The sequence below is a fragment of the Tenrec ecaudatus genome, chromosome 1, assembly GCF_050624435.1.
Source record: "Tenrec ecaudatus isolate mTenEca1 chromosome 1, mTenEca1.hap1, whole genome shotgun sequence".
Taxonomy (NCBI): Eukaryota; Metazoa; Chordata; class Mammalia; order Afrosoricida; family Tenrecidae; genus Tenrec; species Tenrec ecaudatus.
In genome coordinates, this window is record NC_134530.1 from 141,613,893 (window position 1) to 141,640,680 (window position 26,788).

Consider the following 26,788-nt stretch of genomic DNA (forward strand, 5'->3'; position numbering starts at 1 on the left):
AGGTCAGTTTCTACCCATAGTCCCCACTTGTTCCAATAAGAGTAGTAGGAGACCTTCATTAAACCAGGACATTGCATGACCCTCCTTCAAGGACACCCGGAATTACCCTAAACAGGGGCCTTCCTGTGAATCATAACAGCAATTACGCCCTACATTCTAAAGCAATTCCAAAGCCACCTTGGGATGGAGCATGCAAGGTGGGAGAAAATGGGAAGGACCCCCAATGCTCTAAAGTGGAGCTATCCCGTTTCCTTATGCTTTTCCGTATAATAAACTTGGCAAGGCAGAAGTAATATCTTTGGTGGTGATATTTTTATTCGTGGTACTTTTTTATTCAGGATCTATTGGATATTCTGGGTCATCCAAAACTGTCTGTGTCTCAGAAATCTTCTCCTTGGTTTTCTACAAACCCGACTTTTTTCTATGTCTTTTCCCTTCTTCCTATTGATCTTCATTCTAATTTTGATTGAGTTCTGTTTTGGATATTTTTAAAATGTCATTCTTGTCTTCCAAATAGACAGCAACTCTGTCCAACTTCTGTTTAATCAGGTCTCTCCTGATTCTTCTCGCCCAGCTTAGGAACGTCTCATACGTGACACTGCTTTAATCTCTGATCCCATTGGACTAATTAACACATGGTGTATTTCTACAGATAGATGACAAGAATGTCACAATCACACTTGATAACTTCAGGCAAGAAAATGTAACATCATCCACACCTCTATTTTCCAAGCTGTATCTTGTGACCCTTAGAAGAATTCCATAGCCAAGTAAATTTGGAAAATTCTAGATGCTCTACCAGCTCTTCAGGACTCACATTACCTAATCAAAGATGTTTGAGAAGCTCTGTAGTAAAGGAACTACTTTACCAAATGTATTTTGTTTGGGGAAACACTTAATTGCTTCCTATAGAAGAGTCTTTAGGCATCAGGTTGATCGAAATAATTTCTCCTAACGTAAGCAATGGAGATGTCATGGAGACGGACCAGAGACCCAGCTAGGTTAGCCTTACCAGCCTTTCACTTTTCTCTGACCCCAGGGACCAATAGCCTTCAAACAAAAGGAACTAGATCGGTCTTACACCAATATTGTTTATTTAGAAGTCGAATTTGAATTTTTCACACATTATCTAGAACGTATCTAGAAGGCAAGTAATTTGAGGATTGCTCTATTATTTTATTGTCCCTGGCATTACATTTGCAATGACAATTTATATCTTTCCAGGTATGTGCATGCGTGTGTGTATGAGTAAACCAGATAATTGTGTAAGTGCTTTCATACATCATTCTGAAATCACAATAATGGTCTGATAAGGCTGGAAGTATGATTATTTTCACCTTACAACTATGACATTAATGATTCCAAAGGAAAAGTCACTTGCCTAAGGTTCGCAGAGCTGGTAGGATGGAGAGGGAAGTCAAACCTAAATGTGTTTCAATCCACCGATTACACATCGCCTCATATTGCTTCTCAGCTTAAAGTTCAGCATGTTTATTTCAACATCTTCTATGTGTTTGGGGGGATGTGGGCTCCTTTTTGACCCTCCTTTGAGCATGTCAGTCTTCTCTAAAACTATTCTCTCTCAGTTCTCTTTCTAGATCGCGTCTTGTTGTTTTTCCACCTTCAAAGACTCCTCGTCTCCCCGTTCTTCAAATGCCTGTGCTTCCACCCCTGCCTTTTCCCAGTGTGTCCATGTATTTCTGTGGGTTTACTTATTAGCATCATTGGTGAGTCATCATCAGATATCCTGGCCTTAATTGTTCTAATGATCTTAAATGATCTCAAGTAAAAATCCCAAAGTTAAGGTGCTACTTACTGAAGGCAATACCTTTCCCCCAAATCATCTTTATCGTCACTCTTGTAATTCCGCCAACTTTTCAAGACAGTTCCTCAATGCTGATTCTCATGGCAGCCTCCTCCTCGGGCAAAATCCACTGTTCCTCCCTCCCTAGATTCATGAGCATAGGTTTATATGTTTATGCTATAACTTAACGATCTCTCACCATGAGAATAGGCACGATAATGATATGATGATAATAAAGTGACTTGGCTGCAGCAAGGGGCTCGCCCCGAGGAATGGCAGTGTGAGTGGTGCGAGATCCGGCCGGGTTCTCTTCTGGTGCCCAGTCACTAGGAGTCGGTCCGTGGCACCTGACAACAACAGCGTCGCCGTGTGGTGCTTTCTATCAACTTATCCTTTCTGAAACCTTCCCATGTTTGTTGCATAAATCCACACAGCATCGCCATGAGGTGGGTGCTGTCATCACCCTCGTTTTACAGGTAAGGAAACACACACACAAAAGGTTAGATAAGTCGCCCCAACAGTAACACCCCACAGTGAATATGCATGGCCGAGCAGGATTTAAACTCAGATTTCTCTGACTACAAGAGCAAAATGGTAGCAGTGCAAGAAGAGCGGTCTGGGTCTTTCTATGTATCTGGGGGATTAAGTATTTGTTCAGTTACAAAGTAAAGCTGACAACTGAAAACCAGCAGGTGGCTACTTTGGCCTCCTCTGGACGCTCTTTGGTCTACTGCAATAGGCTGGCTTCACAGCTCAGCAGAGTCAGCACAGCGGGCTTCAGTCTCCTGCAGGAAGAGACCAGCTGAGATCGCTGAAGAGATTCAAGTAGGAAAAATCTCACTGGTGCCTAAAGCCCATCCAGCCTTCTCGACTTGGCAAGTTGACAGCAGGTTTTTATAAGTTTTCATTCCCCAAGTGACATTCACCATGTAGGTGACTTGACTATTGCCAGGTTCTGATGCCCTTTAAACCATTGCCCTTGAGACACATAACCCTGGTTCTGTCAGCACAGCAAGAGAAGACCATTCTCCCGGGCCTCGTTTACATGCACCACACTCTTAGACCCAGCAAAGAAAACCCACTTACTCCAGTGCAGCTTCAAGTCTGCCGTCACTCAGCTAGAACCCTGGGAGCCACATGGGACTTAAAATTAGCATTTGTTATTAAAGGCACCATAATGTACCTATATTACAATAACGTTGTCAGTAAAATATTAGCACAATTTTATCAAGCATCTGAATGTTTCTATAACAAACAGTAGGAGAAACACTGGGCTTTCTACTGCTGTAAACAGTTATCGTCTCGAAAACCCACAGGGGGTCGCTGTGAGTCAGCATGGACCCAGTGACAGTGAGGTTTTCTCGAGTACCCTCTTCGTAAGATTTGATCTGTACCCATTCCAAAGAAAGGTGACCCAACCAAATGCTCAAATTATAGACGAATATCATTGATATTACAAGCAAGTAAAATTTTGCCAAAGATCTTCCCACAATGGAAGCAGCAGCAGATTGACAGGGAGCTGCCAGAGGTTCCGGGCAGATTCACAAGAGGAGGTGGCACAAGGAATACCATTCCTGATGTCCGTTGGACCTTGAGTGAAAGCAAGAATTATCAGAAGCATCTTTACTTGTGTTTTAATGACTGTACAAATGTATGTTTGGCTGTGTGGATCACAGCAAACAATGCATAGCCCTGTAAAGAATAGGAGTGCCAGCACACTTCATTATGCTCATGAGTCACCTGTGTATTATGGATCAAGAGGCAGTTGTGGGAACAGAACAAGGCATACTGCATGATGTAAATTTCAGAAAGGTGTGGATCCTCTCACCCATCTGTATGAGGAGCAAATAATCGGAGAGGCTGGATAACATGAAGAAGAATGGAGCCTCAGTGTTGGAGGAAGGCTAATGTTGGTGATACGCTGATGCTGTAACCTTGATTGGTGAAAATGAAGAAAGCTTAAAGCACTTGCTAATGAAGATTAAGGATTGCAGCCTCCATTGTAGAGTACAGCTCAATGTAAAGAAAGCAAAACTCCCCACAACTGAACCAAAGGGGAACATCGTAATAAATGGTGAAAAGATGGAAGTTTCTTGGCTCCCCAGTCAATGTTCATAGAAGCAGCAGTCATGGGGTGAGAGGACACATCACATAGAATGAATCTGCTGCCTAAATAAAGCAAGAATAAATCAGGACCTCTCTCAAGTGTTGAACAGCAAAGATGTTCTTTTAAGGGCTAAGGAACACCTTACTCGACCCATGCTATTCTGTCACCTCCTATGCACGGGGCAGCTGGGCATTGAAGAAGGAAAAGTGGAGAGAAAGCGATGCACTTGAGCTCTGGTGTTGGGAGACTGAAAGTGGCCTGGACAACAGGCAACAAACTGAAATGTCTTCGCAAAAGCATAGCCAGATGCTCCTTTGAGGTAAGGCTGGCGACGTGCCATCTCACACACTTTGAACGTGTTACCAGGAGAGACCAGTGCTTGGAGAAGGGCATTATGCGTGCTGAAGTAGAGGGGCAGGGGACAACGGGAGACACTGGCACTGGCTGCACCAATGGGCTCAAACGTAGGAGAACTGTGAGAACGGCACAGGACCAGGTGATGTTGGGTTCTGGTGTGCACAGGGTGGGTGTGAGTTAGCACCTACTTGGTGGCACCGAACAACAACAACAATACTCATAACTTCCTATCAGATCTCTTCAGCGTGCCTCCAAATTACTTCATATTACACTACGTTATACCACATATGCATTTGATAAGAACTGCATTTTCAGAGTTGTGTTTTTAATTTTTATTTTGGAATTGGACATAAGAGATTGAGGGCTATGTTAAATTACTCTGAACTATTCTGCCATTGAGTCAATTCCAAATCATTACTTGTATTTTTAGGAGAACTGCCTTTATGGGCTTCCAAGACTGTTATTCTTCAGGACAGGAGAAAGCCTTGTCTTTCTCTGGAAGAGTGACTGGGGGTTTTGAACTGCTGACTGTGCAGTTAGCAGACAAATTCATAACCACTACACCACCAGGGCTCGTCTAGAAAATTAAGACACTAACAAAGTTAAGCATGGCGGTTAGAAGCCCCCGCTCTAGAACCGAGACTTCTGGGTTCAAATATCACTTTCCTAACCTCTTTGTCAAGCTTATACGCATGTGTAAAGTTGACCTGAGGCTGAGCGCTGCCCTCTCCGCATTGTCACCGAGAGGAAATGAATTCATGCAGTGCCAGGCATATAGTAGCACATGATGAAGTCGGCCATGTACAGTCACCAGTCCACGTTCCCTCCTTCTTTAGAACCCTTGGGCTCACATGTGGCTTGGCATGCAGAAGGCACACAGTTGGCTTTGGTCATACAATTTCACTGAGATCTAACATGCAGACTATACTCCTCACCGACAGCCCAATCTCCCCTGGGAACAGCAGCTCTTTGGGAACATACATTATATCCCAACATGGGTGTACTCACCTCTCAACTGGATTGACCGCTACAGGGTTTTCTAATATTCAAGTCCTCTACAACGTGTATATTCTCTTTGTTATAATTAAGTCTGCTAGCAGAGCCAGAGAATAATGGCAAGGTGGCTTGGTGAGCATGAGATCAGAAAATGTAAGTGACTGGAATATTAATAACCTGCGGCTGAAACACCTGACACCTCCATCTTACCGTAGGGTTGGCCTTTCTAAGACCCCAGAACACTGCAGATCTGAGAGTGCACAGGGGAGAGCTCCCTCTTTCAGAGACACTGCGGGGGTGGGGGGCGAGGAGGTGCCCTTTCAGCTACCCACCCCCTGGGGTTGCTCCTTTTTCTCAGCTGCTAACTTGTGATGGGTCCCTTTTTCCATTCTTCAGAAATGTTAATAGACTAAGTCAGGTGAAGGTCGCCTTTGTCCAGTCTGTCCAGTCCCCTCAGGTCCCAGAGCCTTTCTACTGCTGTAGGATGACTTTCACTATCTCCGGTTAGATCATTTATAGGATGATTTCACTGTATAATTTTGTAAAGGGACTCTTATTTCCCTCACTTTCAAGTTCATGGAAGACAACTCAGGGTACCGCCTGTCACTGAGTGAAGTCGGAGCCAGGGCTGGAAGGACGTCCTCCCAGATACCCATGAAGCGGCAGAATGTTTGCCCCGAGGAGCGCTGACGGCACAGTGGTTAGGAAATAGACGAACTGTTAGCAGTTCAAACCCACCAGTGGAAGAAAATACCTGGAAATCCGTTTTCCTATGGATCACAGCCTAGGAAAGCCTGTGGAGACAATCCTGCTCGGTCAAACAGGGTCACTGTGAGTTGGAAGTGCGTCTATGACACCTAACGAAGGGTTTACCTTCTAGTTTAGCTCTTCTTAAGCTAGCGATCTTGGAGTGAGGACTCGCAATAGCCTCTCTGCCTGTAAGACCAGTTCTAGTCGCCTACTAACACCCGAAATACCCCTAACAAACGCACGGCCATTGTGCCAATTCCAAACTTCCAACTCATGGTTGACCTTGTTGCTAGGTGTCACAGAGTGACGTCTGACTCATAGACACCCATATTCACAACAGAATGAAACACTGCCCAGTCTTGTACCTTTCTCACAATTGTTCATATGTTGGGCCCCATTTTTTGCAGCCTCTATGTCAATCCCCTTGCCAATTCTTTTTCATTGCCCCTCCGATTTACTGACCACAGTGTGCTGTTCCAGGGACTGGTTTCTCCTGACATGTCTGTCCAGAATACAGGAGACAGAGTCTCTCCATCCTTGCTTCATTCAAAACAAATGAATGTATTCTTCTGCTAGTCTGTGGGAGTTTCCATCGTCTTTGCCAGCACCATAGCTCAACTGCATCGCTTCTTCTTTGGCCTTCCCTATAGAATGCCCAACTTTCACATGCATATGTGACCATTGGAAAGTCCTTGGCTTGGGTCAGGTGCAACATAGTGCTCAAAATGACAACCTTACACTTTCAGAAGGTTTTGTGCAGCCAATTGAACTAGCACATTACAGTTTTTAATTTCTTGACTGCTGCTTCCAGGAGCATTGTTTGTGGATCCAAGCACGATGAAAATCCTTGTCAGCTTCCCTCTCTTCTTTGTTTATTGTGATGTTATCTCTGGGTCCCTTTGTGGGGATTTTTGTTTTCTTTACATTGAGTTGTAGTCCATACTGAAGGTTGAAGACCATTGGTTTTTATTAGCGATGTTTCAAGAAGCCCTCCTCCCTTTCAGCAAGTACAGTTGTGTCGTCTGCCTACTACACATTGTTAATAAGCCTTCCTCCAATCCCAATGCCAACTTCCACTTCACGCCCTCCAGCTTCTCCTGTTCTCTGCTCAGTTTACAGATTGGAGAAGTATGGTGAAAGTATACGACTCTGAGGCCTTCTTTTCCTGACATTAACCCACTCAGTATCCCTGTGTTTTGTTCAAATGACTGCCTCTTGTTCGATGCACAGTTCCTTCATGAGTACCATGAAAGATTCTGGAATTCTATTACTTCTTAATGTGCCTTGCAGAGTTGACAAGACACAAAGAAATATCTTTCTGGTCTTCTCTGCTTTTAGCTAAGATGCCTCTGACTTCAGCAATGGCACCCTTCCTAGCATGTCCTCTCCTAGGAGACGTTTACATTTCCAGCAGCTCATTGTCAATGTACTGCTGCAAGCCAGTGCTGAATCATTTTCAGCAACATTTTACTTGCAGGTGATATTAGTGCTATTGGTCAATAATTTCCACCTTCTGTTAGATCGTCTTTCTTTGGAATGAGAAGTATGGATCTCTTCCAGTCAGTTGGCCAGGTGGCTGTCGTCTAGATTTCTTAGCATAGACAAGTGAGTGCTTCTAGTTGAAATATTTCAAATAGTTTTATTAACATTTAAGTCACATACCATACACTTCAATAGTTTGGTCATATTTAAAAGAGTTGTACAATCATCACTACAATCGATTCTGGAACATTTTCTTCTTTCTTGTGCTCCCAATTTCCTTCCAACCTCCCCTCCCCTACACCAATAAGGCATTAGTCTAAGCATGGTCTCTAAAGATATACTTATCCTGGTATTCATCTTACTGGAAATCATACCCAAAAAAGAAATAGAATAAGAACAAACAGCAACATTAATGAAACAGACCAGATAAAAACCTCAATCAAAAGAAAGCAGGCCATATTAAAAACTAGAATAAATTTAAAATGTGCCCAAAGGGAGATCAAATGATGAGATGTTAGATGTTAAACTAACTGGTTCTGTAGCACTTTGCTTTCCATTGGCCTCTGCATGATAGCTAAGCTACTCACACCCCTGTGATGGACAAATAGATATTTCAACCAGTATTCCATCATTTCTTTAAAACTTTTTTTTTTTTTTGGATAATGCCTTCAGTACAGCTTAACCTCTTGCTAGTGGAATCAGGTTTTGCTCATTTGCTACCTCTTAAAATGGTGTGGTGATTCTGTTGGTTTTGTTGTTGTTGTTGTTTTGGGCAAGCAGCGTTTTTGGTGCAGTGATTCTGTGCATTCTCTCTATCTTCTTTGATGCTTTCTGAATTACTCAATATTTTCCCCACAGGATCTTTCAATATTCCAATTCAAGGCTTGACTGTTTTCTTGAGTTCATTCCATTTAAAATATACTAAGCCTATCCTTCCTTTTTGGTTTTCTAACTTACAGTCTTTGCACATTTCATTATCATATTTTACTTTGTCTTCTCAGATTGCCCTTTGAAAATTTTCTGTTCAAATCTGTGAGATCACCATTTCTTCCTTTTGCCTTATCTATTCTAAGGCAATTTAGAAGAAGTTTCAGTGTCTTCTGATATCCACATTGATCTTTCTTTCCTGTATTTTAAATGACCTTTTGCATCCTTCATGTATAATGTTCTTGATATCACCCCACACATCACTAGGTCTTCTGTAATTAATGTTTAAGGCATCAAATCTGTTCTTGAGATGTTCTCAACATTCAGATGGGATAGGCTGAAGATCTTATTTTAGCTTATTTAGTTCTTAATTTAGTTCTCATAATTTTCAGCTTCAAACTTCCATATGAGAAATTGGTGGTGTGTTTCGCAGTCAACCTCCGGCCTGGTTTTAGGTGCTAATATTTTTAAATAATTTTATTAAGGGCTCATACAACTCTTATCATAATCCATACATACATCAATTGTGTAAAGCACATTTGTACAATATTTTCCCTCATCATTCTCAAAACATGTGCTCTCCACCTAAACCCGTGGCATCAGCTCCTCATTTTCCCTCCCTCCCCACTTTCTTCTCCCTCATGAACCCTTGATCATTTATAAATTATTATTTTGTCATATCTTGCCCTGCCCGTCATCTCCCTTCACCCACTTTTCTGTTGCCCATCCCAAAGGGAGGAGGTCAAATGTAGATCCTTGTAAAAGGGGCAAGATTTATACTATCTGAAGAGAAACCAGAGTATTCAAATGTAGATCCTTGTAATCGCTTCCCCCTTTCCAATCCACCCTTTTTCTACCCTCCCAGTATCACCACTCACACCACTGATCCTGAAGGGATCATCTGCCCTGGATTCCCTATGCCTCCAGTTCCTATCTGTACCAGTGTACATCCTCCGGTCGAGGCATATTTCTAAAGTAGAATTGGGATCATGATAGTGGGGGAGGAGGAAGCATTTAGGAACTAGAGGAAAGTTGTATGTTTCTTCGTTGCTACATCGCACCCTGACTGGCTTGTCTCCTCCCCGAGACACTTCTGTAAGGAGAGGTCCAGTGGCCTACAAATGGGCTTTGGGTCTCCACTCCGCACTCCCCCTCCTCATTCACTATGGTAAGATTTTTTGTTCCGATGAAGCCTGATACCTGATCCCTTCAAGACCTCGTGATCGCAGCTGTTGGTGTGCTTCTTCCATGTGGGCTTTGTTGTTTCTGAGCTAGATGGTCGCCAGTTTACTTTCAAGGCTTTAAGACCCCAGACGCTATATCTTTTGATAGCCGGGCACCATCAGCTTTCCTCGCCACATTTGCTTATGCACCCATTTGTCCTCAGCAATCAAATCATGGAGGTGTGCACCCAATGATATGGTTTTTTTTTGTTCTTTGATGCCTGATAACTGATCCATTCATCACCTTGTGATCACATAGGCTGGCGCACTTCCTCCATGTAGGGCCTTGTTGCCTCTGAGCCAGATGGCCACCCACCTACCCTTAAGCCCTCAAGACCCCAGATGCCACATCCCCTGATAGCCAGGCACCACAAGCCGCCCCCCCCCCCAACCACCACCACACCTGCCCATTCACCCACCCTGTCTTCAGCAGTCATATCGGGAAGGTGAGCATCATAGAATGCTAAGTTAATAGAAGAAATATTCTTGCATTGAGGGAATACTTGAGTGGAGGCCCAAGGTCCTTCTGCTACCTTAATACTAAACCTACAAATATATGCACATAAATCTATCTCCCCATCCTCATATATAAATATATTTGCATAGGTACATGCCTTTATTTAGACCTCTATAAATGCCCTTTGCATCCTAGCTCTTTCCTCTATTGCCTTTGACTTTCCTCTTGTCCCACCATCATGCTCAGTCTTCATTTGGGTTTCAGTAATTCCTCTTAGTTACATTACCCTTGATTAGATGCTAATATTGAGCTTTTCTATCATCTCTTCCCACAGAGGTAGTCAATTTAATATCTGTATATTCTATCCTGAGTATTTCATGTGTATAGTCACCTTTTGTGTTGCTAACGGAGAAAAAGTATTTGCTATGAACATGTCATTGGTCTTGCAAAATTCTATTATGCAATCTCTAGCTTCATTTCTATTGCCGATGCCACATTTTCCAATTAACGTTCCTTCCTCTTTGTTTCCAACTTTGGCATTCCAATCATCAATAATTATCAATGTATTATGATTGCATGTTTGATCAATTTCAGACTGAGGATGTTGGTGGAAACTTCATTTTCTCCTTTAGTATCTTTAGCGTTTTGTGTATAAATTGAAATAATAGTTGTATTATTTATATTTCCTGGTCGTATGGCTATTCTTTGACTTATAGTGCACCCATATAGGGTTCCAGAGACTGTACGTATTTACAAGAGTAGATAGCCTCATCTTTCTCCCTTGGAGTGGATAATGGGTTTGAACAACCAACCTTGACGATATTAGCCCATTACCTAAACCACAGGACCGCCAGAGCCTTTTTCAAGCTATCTGTCACAACAGGGTCCTTTTCCCAGTTGCCTGCATGTTGAAGTCTTATCGCTCATGCTTCTCTCTTAGTGGAATGCTGCTAAGCCTTCTCTTGATTCTCAAATGAGTTATAGCTTGTAGTTGGACATTAATCTATTTCTGAAGATTGGGATGTTTGTTTTTGATATCTCCATCATGTAGACTTTCTGAAGCTCAGCTCTAACCATTTATTTAGTGGAAAAGTTAGTAAAGTAGAAAAAAAATGAGGAAGAAGGAAAAAAGAAATAATACATTATGTAATTCTTCTACTTTCTCATCCACCTAACTGTCACAGAATTCCTTTGGAACAAATGTTAAAACGAATGTGATTGAGGTCGGAGGAATTTAGCTGAAAGGAGAGTAACTGAAGATATCGACACGTCAAAGACCTTTTCATTCTTGTTGCATGTGATGGAGCCCGGAGTCTTTTGAGGGGCTTTTCTATCCCGGCATCCCTCTTCAAACCACTTTCCGCATATTGCCAAATTGCTGGGTGCAGTGCACGTGAGCCTTTGCTTTGTTTCCTCAGGGTAAGTTGGGCAACCTCTCAGTAAACAAGGGGTGAGTTTTCTAGGCTCTGGGGTTGAAGTAAGGGATTACTTCTCTTTGTTCCTTCAGTTTCTTCCTCTGTACCCCAAAAGAGCTAAAGACAATGATTTAGTAAGTCCCCAGCTCTCACATTTTTAACACTCTTTCAAAATTAGAGAGCCTGGTGTCTTCCTTCCTTTGCTCCTCTCCCCCACCCCACCCCCTGCCTTTCATCCTCTTTTCATTTCCCAAATAGCCTTGGCATTGTTTAGAAGTGGTATTTATGGGACTTCTTCTGCATTAAAGAAATTAACTTTCATATCTAATTTTGTGTGTTACTTTTGTGCTAATTTTCTTAAGGAGAACCTTCCGGCTTCTACAAACTTTATTTGTCCCTGAGCAGTTTAGTAAAAGGAAATATACAAAGAAGAGCCTACCCAGGAAGTAAGAAAAAAGAATTGAGAAAGAGAGAAACAAAGAAAATAGGATCCGCCCTTATTAGGGGACAGAGTTGCCACCGTTGGGAATCCAGGTTTTCCCCAGGAACGGTGAGGGAGGAGTCAGAACATAGTATCATTCTTGCTATTCAAATGCAGAAAATGGACTAGATTCCCAGAGGGAACAAAAATATCTAATAATCCTAAAATCTGAGAAATACATTTTCAAGGGACATGATGTGGTAGTTTCTTTATGATGGAAACAAGCTCTACACCTTGAAGTTGAACTACACACCTACCATTTGTCTTTGAGGTGATTCCAACTCAGCTACGGGGGTCAGAGGAGGGTTATATTCCATGGGGTTTTCAATGGCTGCTATTTTGGAATCCATTGACACTCTTTCTCCCAAGAGGCCTCTGGATGCACTCAAACTTTCCACCATTAGGTTAGAAGCTTAGTGTATTAACTATTTTCACTACCCAGGGCTGCTCTTCTGTGTCACTCATTGCCCTGGAAACCTGCTTGCTCACTCGGAATGCTCAGGAAAACACAGAGACAGTTAGAAAAGAAAGCTGGAGAGTCTGTACAAATTGCTGGGTGACCACAGAGAGACAGTGGCTAATTCACATTGGTAAAATGCAGAAGGGCAGGATGAAATTACCTTTGAGCTTAGTTCTAAAGATAAAACTTGGCTTGATGTAATCATTGTTACATCACAGTTAATGTTAAACACACACACAAACACACAACTATTCACAAGGTGCCTATATACTTTTCTTGGGCACAATGTGACATTTTATTTTGATGGTTCATGAGCACAGTTACTGTTGAAAGATGGGATAATATCCATTGATTCATCCCTTACCAAATCCAGATAAAACCCATTTTTCCTGCAATGAGCTGTTACAATTAATTTCTAGGCCGTAATTCCATTCATAGGGTTTCTCATGACTGACTAACATCCTCCCGAATGGGTGTGATGGGTTTACCAAATTGTGCAGTTGTCTGTAGAGAACCATCATAGGAAACATTGGGAGGAAACAAAAAACATATTTGAAACTCTATTGATCGGAAACTCTTGGTACTCGTGTGTTTTCAACTTTAAAATCTTTACTCGGATGAGTTTTGTTTTGGGTGTTTTTGTTGTTTTGTTTTTCCTGAGCAATTCCCGTTTTATAACAGTGGAATAGAAAGCAATTTATCTGGAAGCACCTAAGAAATGAAAATGTAGGCTACAAAAATGTAGAAGAGGCAGAATTTTGAGCATCCAAACGTTAAGTAATAGAAAACATTTTTGTGAAGAAAATAAGCTTTCATATTAGCCTTACTGGGTGAGGTTTGGAGAGCTGAATTGAACATTTGTTCCCTGCAATGGTAACCCCAAAGGAATGGAAATACCTTTGCGTCTTCCTAAAGTATTCACCTGCAGCAAGCAGAGCATCAAACAGTCTTAAGGATTTGCTCTCTGCTGGGTCTAGGCAAACACTGAGAACTTGGCCTTGCATTATGCATGGCTCCCTAACTCTATGCAAGTTTGAAAATGCATGAAAAGCCTCTGCTTGCCATCCGTACTTCCTGTCTCTGTGACAGATTGAGAAAGGTTAGCAACACCTTGCAATGGAGCAGGGCTTTCAATCATGGAGAATCCGGAACTTGTGCAATTGGTACTAAAAGTATGATGCTGCCAAAATGCCTCACTCAAGAGAGGATTTGCAGGGAGAATAAAAAAATCCAAACAGATTCGGCATCACGTAATTGCCACACTACACAAAAAGTTTCATGAGGTGTCAGGCTAAGAATTCAGCAGTCTTTTTTCCAGAATGGTTTTCAGCTTGATTTTCAGGACTTTGGATAGAGTTGAAACATAGATGGGAAATACAGCGTTCTCATTTTGATTGATTCGTTATCAGAAATTAAGCACACGCATTATAAGTGCTGTGTTTTGAGAAGAATCAAGAGATAGTAAATATATCTAGTAACTGAAAGTAAGATTTCATTCCTTCCCTCAAAAATCAAAGTTAGCTTGAATTCCTCTTCTTCCTATCCCCAAAGAAATGGGGAAATAGCTCTTGGTCTCAGAGGATACAAAACTAGAAACTGCTGCACACATTACAAAGATTGGTAAAAATAAGCAGAGGGCACTTATTCACAGATAAAGTCTAAAATAGAAGCTGAATGATTCCTGCAGCTATCACCTGTTAGCACACTATAGCGATTAAGTCTGTACAATTCATTAGCAAGTATCATTTATTGAAACTGTTCCACGTGGCAGACATGATTATAGATCGTCTCATTCAATCATCACAGGAGCCCTATGTGGTAGATATTGTTAGTCCCTTCTCAGAATAGGACACAAGTTTGGAGAAGTTCAGGAACTGACTGGCTGAAATCACCCAGCTAGTCAGCAGCCAAGCCGGAGTGTAAACCGTCTCTCTAGGTCCCATCCAGTGCTCTCACCCACATTTCAGTGGGGAACGATTCAAGTTACTGATGTTCCATTAGTATCATATGTCTGGGTATTGCTTGCTGGACCAGTAATCTTCGTCATAATAAAGATGGATACAACACATCTTCTGTGTCAAGCAATGCTCTAAGGCAGTGTTCTCAAGCTCCCTCATGCCGCAACCCTTTCATACAGTTGCTTATGTTGTAGTGACCCCCAACCATACAATTATTTTCATTGCTGCTTCCTAACTGTCATTTTGCTACTGTTATGAATCAGGTGACCCCTGTGAAAGGGTCATTTGACCCCCAAAGGGGTCGCGCCCCACAGGTTGGGAACCACTGCTCTAAGTGCTTTACACATATCAGTTTATTTAATCCCCCCAACAACCTCAAGACACAGGCCAGGACTGATGGGTGGAGCAACTTACTCACGGGCCGTTAGTGTCCGTCCTGACCAAGCTTCGTACCCACTGCGCTTGGACGCAGCACTGAACTAAGCATTTTAATCTGGATGCAGCCTAAGTTCATGTCCTCATGTATGCCAGTCCAGTCAGATCTGAGCTGCTTCCACCCTCTTATCACCATCTTGTAAGTTTTAGCCCAAGCAGAAAAATGGAGCAAGATCATGATCGATATGAGCAACCTAATATATTCTAGAATTATTATGCTCAAGGAGGTTTCTGTTCATTCGGGTATTTGACAAGTAAAAGAGGAATAAAAGTGATGGTTATATGAAATTAATCAAATAAAGCACCAGATGGTTTTCAACAGCTAATACATGCATCTCATAAGCCATTCAAATTAGCTATTGCTTCTGTGGCTATAAGGTACAGCGAGCGACACACAGTCCTTAAGATGCACTTACAACATAAGTATGACTCAGGATCTTCATTGGGCCACATAGACGACCTGTAGACGAGCACAGGTGGTTGGTGCCACACTGCTATTTTGGGTCGGCTGTTGAAGTTCAGCATTACTTTCTGACAACCTTTCATGCTCTAGAATGAAGGGGGGGGGTGTTTTTTTCAATGTGCTGATTCCTAAGTGTCTGAATGTTGTCATTGTGTTTATAGTAAGTTAGATATGCCTAATCATGTACTGCTAAATAGCTAACAGCTTGTCTTTCTTGTTCTTTCTCTCCAGGTATCCCCAGTATTTCCAGTATTGGTAGTAAGTAAACAAACAAAACCAAGAATAGACTAGCTTTGCTTTCCTGTCCAGTCCCTCAGATCTACTTTCCCAGTGTCCATTTCTGGTGTCAGAAGGTATTCTCACGGTCACATTGCCCAGATGAAATTGTCGTGCCTGACTCCTCTGTGGCCAGCACGCAGTCACAGTTCACCTGACAACGTGTGATCCACGGAGGCCACCTGTGCCAAGGTGCATTGACTTAGGAAGCCAAAGCACATTTAACAAAACTATGAACAGTCCTATTTAGCCATGCTTGGTAACCAAGGAACAAATGGAACTCTCTCCATAGGACCAGCTATGGATTTCCAATGTAATTTTGAAACACAGAAAATGAATGCCAATGAATGCCGTGTGCATATTCATTGGAAGTCGAGAAGCTCTCGCGAAAGCCGGGAGAAAGAACATTGCTCATGCATTGAGACTGTTGGCCCGGAGCAGGCCTGAAAGATGCAGATTTGTGATCATTACTCTTTCTGGATGAAAGGAGGAAAAAGGAGTCAGGACTTCCATTTCCCTTCGAAGATCTGGGCATCGATTTTTTTTTTCTTTTTGTCAGACAGCTTAAGTTGTGGTTTGAAGGAGGGTAAACATGAAGTGAATTGAAGAGCCCGAGTACTAGAAACTGTTGTGAGGGATGTTTTCGTTAGGCATACAAGCAACCAAATGGGAAAGGCTCTTTCGTGTTCTATGGCCCCATCTTTTCTGCAGTGCCACTGCAGAGATTGCCCAGCTGTCACAGTAGCCTCCGATGACAGCTCCATCCTCACCTTTAAGAGGGTGGAAACCTAGCACCAAGCTTGAAGTTCTTATTTTTTAAATGCTTACCTGCTTTTCTGAGCAGAAGTGTACATATTTTCATATGTTGCACCTTATATATGCATTGGTGAAAACCTTTGAATCATTGCTAAATAACTGATAAGAAATGAAGTATTGAGACTAACGCACTGGAAAACGGAGGAAAGATTTTCCCTTTGGCCTCAGGGCTGTGATACATGGGGCGATCGCTGCGGAAAGAGCCGCAGATGAAGAATTATAATGCCCAACATCCATCCAAAGAGCAATACGCAAGTAATTTGGGTCACACCGCTTCTCGCTTCTTATAAGTGCACAGTCAGGTTTTCTGGTGTATAAATCAGCCCAGTTTCCTTAAGCTTGTGAATGGGCCCAGACACCGATATATCAAACCCTGGTTGCGTTACTGCCATGAAAACCATCCCTTTCTCAATAGAAGTTGTGTTTCCTACCTGGTTAGCTACCAGTCCCACGCTGCAGCAGCCTCTCTCTGGTGGTGTTGAAAGAACACCGGTGCTGCACACTTGCAAATAAGTCCCCTCACCGGTAGGAGTCTAATTGTTCTACTTCAGTATTTCACTGCACATGTCCCTAACTTTACATATACCTCACGTGTGCATCTTTCAGGCCTGGGCAGGTGCTTTTTGCACATGCACTTCAGAGCCAATGGGAACCAAACTGGGAGCTAGCTGGGCGAGATGATTGTGGCTGGTCTGGTTGGTGATCAGCCCGGCCCAGGTTTCAGAAATGGACAGATGGGAAAGCAGTTCTCTGGTGTTGGGCTGTGTTTCTGTTTCCCCGTGTCAGTTGTGTGTTGCATGAACGCTCTGACCGTAAGGCTCACTCAACATCTCATCCAGCCGCCTCCACACCATTCCCCACCTCTGAGCATCAGCAGATGTGGACCTTTTCCACACTTGATCGGGAAATCTAGCATTGTCTTGTTTTCTGTTTAAATCAGTGGTGACCTGAAAGGATGCTTTGATGTGCCTTTGGAAAATGTACTCACCTTGATTATCAGGAACCTAGGGAAATTTAATTCCTAATAACTCACCAAAAAAAAGAAAGGGCAAACAAAACGTGAAAGTTTGGAGACTAGCCTCGCCATGCCTCTGGATTCTCTATTTGGAGCAGAAGGGGTGTTACCGCAGAGCCTAAGCCAGCAGGATGTAAGAGGAGCTTCCGCAGTCCCCCAGCATCCCACCTGCCTCGTTTGCCTGTTGCCTGGCTCTAAGGGACAGAGCTTCACGTTAAGACCAACAAACGTGATTGCCTCCGCTAGGCTGCTTTCATAGCATTGCACGTCCCTTCTTTGTGGGCTCAGAAGGGGTTTGCCACCTGCACTGGCAGATGCCTGTCCTCTCAGAGGGCAAGAATTCAGACCGATGACTGGCTGCCTTTTCTGGAGAACGCAGGAATGGGCTTGTCAAGGTGCAAGCCGCAGGAGAAGGGGCCACCTGGATTTTAACTAAGTTGGGACATTTGGCAGGGATTTTTTCTTGTTCCCTCAAAGAAGGAATCGATGAACTAATTCCACCAAGACTGCGAGGAAGATGCCATTATAAATAGACATGACACCCAAGAGACTCTGATCATCAAAGGGTATCTCCAGGAAAATAAATGATGTATGTTATAGATGTAAATTATTGATGTACACAACCATCAACTTACATACATATACCGGATGCAGAGAGGACCCGTAGGGCCTGGAGTCTTAAGAGGTCTCCGTATAGACTTCAAATTGTCTACACCTGCATTAAGGTTCCAGTGCATGGGCAGAATGCTCATCCTTTCCGATCATCTGCTAAAAATGTTTTTGAAACCAATTTCCCATTAAGGTCATTTGTACCTGCTGTTTTCTATCTGTTAGGAAGTAGGCCTCCCGGTCATACAAAGGATGTTGGATTTAAAACTTGGCTATTTCCACATGCTTTAGTCACGGCTGAAAAACAAAACAAACAAACAAAAAACCTGGTGATATTGTCAGCAATTAATGAATTCCAAAGTAGATCTGTGGCCCTTTGTGCCTCCACGATCTGTGTGTGTACTTCACCTGAGGTGGAAATAATTCATTCTGTTTTATTCTCCTTTTCCTATTTTTCTTATTATTATTCTTTTTTTAACAATAAAATGCATCATGCGTTTTTAAGTACACATTCAGAATTTTATCCAAGTGAACCTTTGTTGATGCTGATGACCCAAACTGATGGTTTGGTCTGGGTGTTTTTGTTAAAGTGAAACATTAATAATTCCCCTCCAACCGACATGACTGATCCTTAGTCCTGAAAGACAAGGACTCCCTCTAATTCTTTCAGACCAGACATCATGAAGGGCATCATGTGACCAGTGAGGCCTGGCCTGTTGGGCAAACAGTTCCGTGGGGGTGGTGATTGTTCCTTAATAAAGCAGGTAGCAGGTGAGTCAGATAGAGAGACAGACCAGCCGCTGAAGGGAAGGATAGCCTCTAAGGAGATTATCTCCAAAACACTGGAATTCTTAAATAAATAAAAATACCTTTTAGAGTAGTAGCGCAAAGAAAAGTAAGGTGCATGCACTCTGTGAACGCTGATGTACATGACACCCCTAAGTCCCTTTCAAATGACTGCCATGATGCTATGGCGCGCACAGAACTATGGACGGAGGTACTTGGTTGGCCCTCCCCAAGCCCCCTGCTTACTCAATTTTCAACAGTAGTTCACTTAAGGGAACTATTTCGTTTCCCCGTGTTCTCTTATAAAGAACATTGCCTTCATCACAGAGTTAAAAATTCATCTCTAATTTGATTTAATCGGCAGGACTAATAAACAAGGGAAGTGTTACATGCAGGGATCCATCATCCTGTTGAGAAGGCCCAGAAATGTTTTCATACTGGAAAGCATTTGATGCCACTTGGAGACCTGGTACGAGATGTTTTCCATACAGTATCCAGGCATTTTTATTCAGGATCAGTTTCCTGTGGAAACCTGGATTGTGAGGAAAATCGCAAGGTTAATCATTTTCCCACCAAGGGTTTTAGTAATCGTGTCCGTGCTATGCAGAGAACTGCAGTGTTTGCTTGTGTTTTCCCTTTGCTTTAATACTTCTAAATCCCCCAAATGTAAGTTTCCTTTGAATTGCCCTTTAACTAATTAGCTTTTATATAATAAGGTGGAAAAAAATTATCAGGCTAGTGTAGTGATTTGGCAAATTGCATGGTGTGCTATATTAATTCTGAACTGTTGGCTAATGTTCTAGAAGGAAAGCTAAGGTCCCAGGTGAAATACCTCTGGGAGTCTGTTCTTTCATGTACCCACTACGCTCATCACAGATCCATTGCACATTTGTGTAACTAACATTTCGCATTCATGAAACCTTGGTGATTATCCTAAAGTTGAATGAACATTAGGACAGCTGCCTCTTTGATCTTATAAAAGAAATAAGATATTTCCGTGGGAGCAAGGGAAAGACCACTCATTTCAATCAAAAGATTGGTTTTTAAATTCCTAGAAAGGTATAGCAATCTCTGTTGACAATTGCCCACGTTAAGCAAATGGACTTTTTCCTAGGGTAACCTTCTCCCAGGTGACTCTGGAATGTCAAGCCACTTTTTAAGTGTGAGCTGATATCTGTGCCTTTGCTTTGTTATCTCTTTGTGGAGGAATCTAGAAATTCTTAGCTGAAACCGAGGTTTTCCAAGATCTCCAAAAGGTCCTATGATGAACCTTCGAACACATAACTGAACTCCTGCACAACCGCAGTTCCTTCAAAAATGCTAGTCTCACTGGATCCTCCTGGAAGACCCGGAGTATCAATGGAGAGTGGTCCAAGTCACCCCTCCCCTTTCTGGGAAGAGTTAGTTCAAACTTTTTGTTTAGAATTTTAGGAAGATCTTCTCCATATGTCAACAGGATCCCCTTGACAGACGATGCGTCTGAGGCTCCATGTTGCCAAGTAGCTTGACCAAAATGACCGGACTAGGAAGGCCTCTGGGACTCATAGCATTGTGCCCAATGGGAGGGATTCGATCATGAAAATTGCAGCTTTATTAACGCCTCCACCAGGCTCCACCAGGCTCTAGCCAGACCCCTACACTACCCCTCAAGACCTGTTTGCCCTCAAATTGGTTCGTGTCGAATCAGAACACTATAGTGTCCTGGAGAAAACTGAAAGTTAATTTTCTGATGCCTCAGCAAGCAAGAGAGAGAGAGACCTCAGAAGCATGGTGTCTAAGGAAGATGGGGCGGTAACCGTCGTCTTCTTCTGCCTCAAAAAATACATCCTCCAGAGTAGAATGAGTTCTTCCCTGATCTTCAAATATCCTCTATACCAGGGTGCAGTGGGCGGTGGGTGATAGATACTAATTATTATAGAACATAGAAGAGTTCATTAAATTAGCTAAGCAGAATGTAAAGCAGTAAAGATAAAATAAATGTATTCTCTACTGAAATAAATTCTCACCACAAAATAGACATTTTCGTGCCAACTCAAGGACAGACCTGTCCAATGGGGGTGGGGGGGTCTTCATCCTCCCAACAGGCTTCGTGATGCTGGGATTCTGAGAGCACGCATGAGCTCTGACAATGGCACTGCTGGCAGGGTTACTTTGAAGGCCCGAGGGATGGACAGCAGTGGGGTTTTCCATAGATGCTGTTCTAGGTTTTAGTAATACTATTGGCAGACTCCCAGAGGAACCACGGCAGTACATAACCAACGAGACTCATTGACAGTCTCTCCACCTGATGTCCTCACACACCAGGGAAGCGGGCTGCTCACTACCCTCCTCTCAGGAGCCGCTTCCCACGGAGTCACCCTATTGCTTACCACATTAAAGTAATTCATACACACAGTCGCCAAGGCCGGGCTGCAGTTCAGTAGACAACTTCCACATCAGAACTCCTTTCCTGCTGCCACGGCCTCGGGATTCTCCCGCTCACTTAACGAATTGAAAAAGTGTAACTTACTTTTACTTATAACGTGGTAAACTCTTCTAAAAGAAAAACGACTCTGTAATGTGTTCTTTTGCTGGGAGAGGATGGTCACGTCTTACCCCTTTGTCCTTACAGGCTGCTCCCAGACTAGACGGGATGCTCCCTGCCACTCATGCCAAGTGCATGCCATCGATGATAGAGCAAAACTACATCTGCTAAGGCAGCCCTCCCCTCCCCCGCTTACTGGAGTAAAAATGAAATGCCCTTAGCTTTCTTCTACAAGGTTGCTTTTCAACATGATTCATCGAATCACTGACCGGCGCCCACCACAGGCAGGCCAGTGTAGTGATTCTAACAGAGCCAGGGAGAGTTCTCAGGGGACTATGGGAGAAAAAACCTTTTTCCGTTGCCTCCTTTTTAGAAGTAGAACCTGCTTCCATTGCCTTTGCTGTTCCCTGAATCGCATCACCAAAACATGGATTCAACTGGCACAGCCAGATGATTGCATGGGAGTTTCTAGGATGGTTTCAATTTCACTGGAGGGAGCGGGGCAGATAATGAGAAAAATACAAATTGGATTCATATTATAAACCGATAAGCTTAGAAGTGAACATTTTTTGCTGATTTTTCTTTTTTAATATTTAAAATGGAATACTTTTCACAGTTTCTGAACACAGTTACTTTTGTTATTAATTAGTACTAATTGATCCGGGACCAAAGAACACACTAGTCCCTAAAGTGAACTGTTTCTTTCCTGGAAGTGTCTTTCCTCTCATTATCAGAATCTCTTGCAATTGGGATTGCAAACAATAAAAATGAATAAAAAAATAAGGAAAAGCCCATTCTTTCCCCTTCTTCCTGTCAGGAAGCACTATTCTCATTTCTACTGCAATCGTCTGGCTGTTGCTACAGTGGCTACCAGAAAATGGATAACAAGAGCTAACTCTTATTGAATGCTCATTACAATGCCAAATATATACATATTAATTCATCCAGTCTCGATAGACACCAACAGGTACTGCCTTTAGCACTATGCTTTAATTATGAATTTCTCAATTCTCATTAGTACACCCTCAGTGTGCAGATGAAAAACTCAGGCAGAAAGATTGTGAAGGAGATTGACCAAGTGGTAAAACTGGGATTCAAGCCCGGCCTAATTTCTTATGTGGAGGTGTTGTCATTAGATGCCATTGACTCGATTCCAACTCACAGTGATCCTATGGAACACAGTAGACTGTCCTGTAAAGTTTCCAAGGCCACAGATCTTACTGGCAGCAAATTGTCTCATCTCTCTCCCTCAGAGACGTGGTGGGCCCGAAATGATGCCTTTTGGTTATCAGCTGAGCACTTGACCATGGCACCAAAAGATACTTTAATTAAGTACCTAAACTATCACTTAAATGAAGATACCCTAAGTAGATCATTTTCTAGGCTTCCCATCGATGTGATTGAAAATGCAATGGTTACAGTGGAATGAAAGCCTCCGATGTACATTTCTGAGATTTTGTTCATTTGTAAAGGGAGCCTTTCTGCGTGTCTGATTATGGACTCATTATCTCCAAACACATAGCCCTTGGAATCCAGTTGAAGAGATCACTAGGGCATTTAGTTTAGAACCCCAGATATATGAAACCAAAATCCCTAAGGAGAAGAGATTTCCAAAATGCTTGTTCCTAAATGATTAGCCACCCGAGACCCCATTGGAAGGACACGGTGATCCCTCAGAGAAATTAGAATTTCTCAACTATAGTTTGACCTTTCAAGGTGAGAACTGTAAAGCCCGTAATTCAAATACATAGTCATGATCAGTCCTTCACTCATTGAATCCCTAAAACCCTGGACTGTCCAAAGGTCAATGCCTCATCCCAGGAGAATGCATCCGTTCAGTTGCAATGCGGCCATTAGAAAGTAGCAGCAAAGGAAACCATGGAGAGCTCTTTTTCCAACACCTTCCCTTTTCAGATACAGAAGTGGGGGTCCAGAGTAATGAACAGGAACACAGCTCCTCACTGAGGGACCTGGGAAAGACCTGTTTTTCCTGGCTCACATTATTGCCTTTTGCATTACGCAAACTACCATGCTGCGACCTTCCTGTTGAACCCAAGACTCATGAAATCCTAAATTTGATAAATTCTGTAATCGTTCACTCAAAGGGCAATGCAAATGTTAAATGGATGTATATGTGTATACATACATATTCTATTTGGAATGTGTAACTACTGGAAAGAAGTGGCCCACTGGCAAAGAATTCTTAGAGATTCCTTGTTATGCCAAGGTTTTCTTTAGGATTACATGTGAAAACATGGAACATGTCTCCATTGTATTATTAATACAGCCTTCAAGGTGCTTAACTTCTTTCTCGGGTTTAAATATTTATTAGTAAGATGTGCTGGGCATTTATTTATTCCATGCCACTATCTTAGAATGGCTAGGAGCAGGGGTCCTCAAACTTTGTAAACAGGGGGCCAGTTCACTGTCCCTTCGCCCTGTTGGAGGGCCAGACTATAGTTTTAAAAAAACTATGAACAAATTCCTATGCACACTGCACATATCTTATTTTGAAGTAAAAAAAAAAAAACCGGGCGAAAACACCCAGCAGGCCAGATAAATGTCCTCGGTGGGCCGCATGTACCCCTGGGCCATAGTTTAAAGGATGCCTGGGCTAGAGTAACAAGGGAGTGACTGGCTAATTTTAAGTTATTTTCTTACTTGACCCTGCAGCCATAAACAAAATAAAGTTTAAGAAAATATAGGTGAAATGTTAAATTTGAAAAATATCATATGGCTCCATTGCCCCACACCAAGTTTAGAGGTTTAGAATTTCTCCTCTTCTTGTAACATTGTTCCTCCCAAGTAAAGCACACAGCGCATGAGATTTTATTCCACTAGAGATATGACTACATTAGATTAGGATTTCCACGTGATGGCTGCTGGTGATTCTGAGTTTTGATTGTTCAAGACGGTTAGGCAACCTGAATGATGAAAATTTGTTTTAGAAATGTCTAATTATATTCCATAGCAGAAACAAGGAACTGCCTTAGATACACAATGCAGAAGGAAACCATATTCTAGATGGGAGATGATATTTAAGTTAAGAAATCCATCTTGATAATTCCACACCAGCAAAGTCAATGTAGCAGTTCAGAAGTGGAATGATCCATGTTCTTCTTCTTCTTTTTAAAATACATATAGGAAAATCCTTAAGCTGAAGCCTCTCGATCCTGAGGGAAAGGCTATACTTAAACATAGGCATTAATAAATCTTCAATATATTGAAATCTAGGATAAAGTTTAATAGAGTTAATTTTCAAAAGTAATTTTTAAATTGATTTAATATAAAATTATGATTTTTACTTTAGGTTTTAGGTGAGATTTATTAATAAAATAATAAACCACATCATGATTTTCATTCCATCAAGACAAACAATCCACTAAATGTTAAACATTAAACTTATTAACATCATCCCTGCATATGGCCCACGTTTGCCTCTACTAGAGAAAGAAGACAAAGACTGATTTCACTAAATTGCATCTCAAAATCTTCTTGATGCACAACCGGACTTAGGAATCTGAATCTTTTTAAGTGAATAATTTCTAGAAATGATACTAAAACTCATCTAAAAAGGGTTTTCATAGCTGATCATCGGGGATCAAGTAGATTCACTCTGAAATGCTCACAGGAAGAACAATAACCAGTGCATAGTTCACACATTTAGCTTTTGCTCTTGTTAGTTGCCTGACACATCAGCTCCAATTCATGGTGACCTCATTCCCAAATATCTATTTATTTAGAAACACCGAGGTACAGATGCAAAAGACCATGATATCCATCCTTTGTTCATATGTATTGACATGGCATATTTCAATGTCTATACCAATATTAAAATTTCTTTTGCACATATGTATACACACACACTATGTTTAACACAAAGAACACCGCTTCATCAGCTTCCCTGCCCAGCAAATATGAAAGACTAAAATTGTAATGAAATTTTTCAATAATGTTATTCTTTATCACTTAATTATGGAGGAAGCAATTTGGTAATACTTGCTAACAATAACCTAGCCATTCGAGACCCATTAGTAAATTCTCAGATATTTACTGAAGCATTGTGCAAGGTTGTACCTTCCTTAAAGTGATCCATCTATCGAGCAAGGTGAGGGTCTATGACATTTTAGTTCGCAGCATTAAGACTCACAGGAGCCTTGACGGCACAACAATGATGAACACAGCTGCTAACTGAAAAGGTTGGCGGTTCAAACCCACCCAGCAGCTCATGAGAGAAACACCTGGTGATCTGTTTCCACAAAGAATCTCTCATGCCCCCCGCCCCCCCTAAAAAAAAGAAGGATTACAGGCAAGAAAATCCTATAGGGCAGTTCTACAATGATGGATTACTATGAGTCAGAGCCAAGTTGCTGGGCCCCAACAAGGCAATTTGATGGCACCTAACCCCAATAAACCTCATTCCTACTTACATGTGACGTGGTTGGGCAGCTCAGTAGTTAAGGGTTTGACTGAAGGGGAGCACAAAGGTTAGCAGTTTGAAACCCACTCCCACGCCCACCCCATACACACACTCCAGCTACTCCAGAGATGAAAGACTGGATCCTCTACTGTCACTGTAAACGACTCTCTCACGCTCTCTGCCGTGGAGTCGATTTCACTCATCAACCCAAGTCAGAGTCTACTGGCAGTCTTTCTGCAAATATTACAGCCTAGGAAGCCCTGCTAGTAGTTCCACTCTGTCATGTGGCGTCATTATGAGTTAAAAATTGACGTGACAGCACCTGGCAACAATAATAACCCGCACAATCGTGAGAAACCAGGGGCATAGACTCGAATACACTATGGGGATCGACAGGATGGTCCTGGGTTCCACGGAGGACAGGACTGGAGCGCTGCAGTGACGGACTTAGTCCTCCATGCACCGCAACAAAGCTAGTTGTAAAACATTAAATCCTAAACTGAAGACTGGCTGCTCGCTTGCTTTCCCAGAGTCATGTTTTCCATAACTTGGTTGAAGAGAGAAACCATATCAGTTCCTAAACTCAAGAATACTTTGCCTTATTTCTGGATTGAAACCAAGTCATTCTAGATTTTTGGCTAAAAAAACACCATGAAAGCCTATACTCGCCCACCTTGGACTATTCCCATTAAACCAATTAATCAATAAGTTCTCTCTTTCTCTGAGAAATCGTGTAAATAAAAATAGGAAATAGATCCTCTTATTTTTTGATCCTCTTATTTTTTAAAGATAATGGCTCACACTTAAAACGTACCCCAAAGAATCTTTCATGAAAGACTAATGCAACCAATTCATATCTGTAAATATAAATTGTGGAGAGTGGAATCCTCAAGTGAGAAATTATTTCTTTAGCGTTATCTTCTGGTTTCAGGCACCAGCTTTACATAGCAGTTTAAATTGCAAAAGTCCTTATTTGGTTCTTGTGTAGGCACAATCTACCTTATTTCAAAAGTAAATGTACAGCTTT

At 42.1% G+C, this 26,788-nt stretch overlaps 1 protein-coding gene across 1 annotated transcript in view; it reads left to right on the forward strand.

The window, feature by feature from the left end:
• Positions 1-26,788, forward strand: part of NTNG1 (netrin G1) — a 407,388-nt gene that overhangs the window by 294,545 nt on the left and 86,055 nt on the right. The window contains exon 4 of the mRNA XM_075540266.1: positions 15,547-15,573. Coding sequence (XP_075396381.1) covers positions 15,547-15,573 — 27 coding nt within the window. The remainder of the gene's footprint in view (positions 1-15,546; positions 15,574-26,788) is intronic.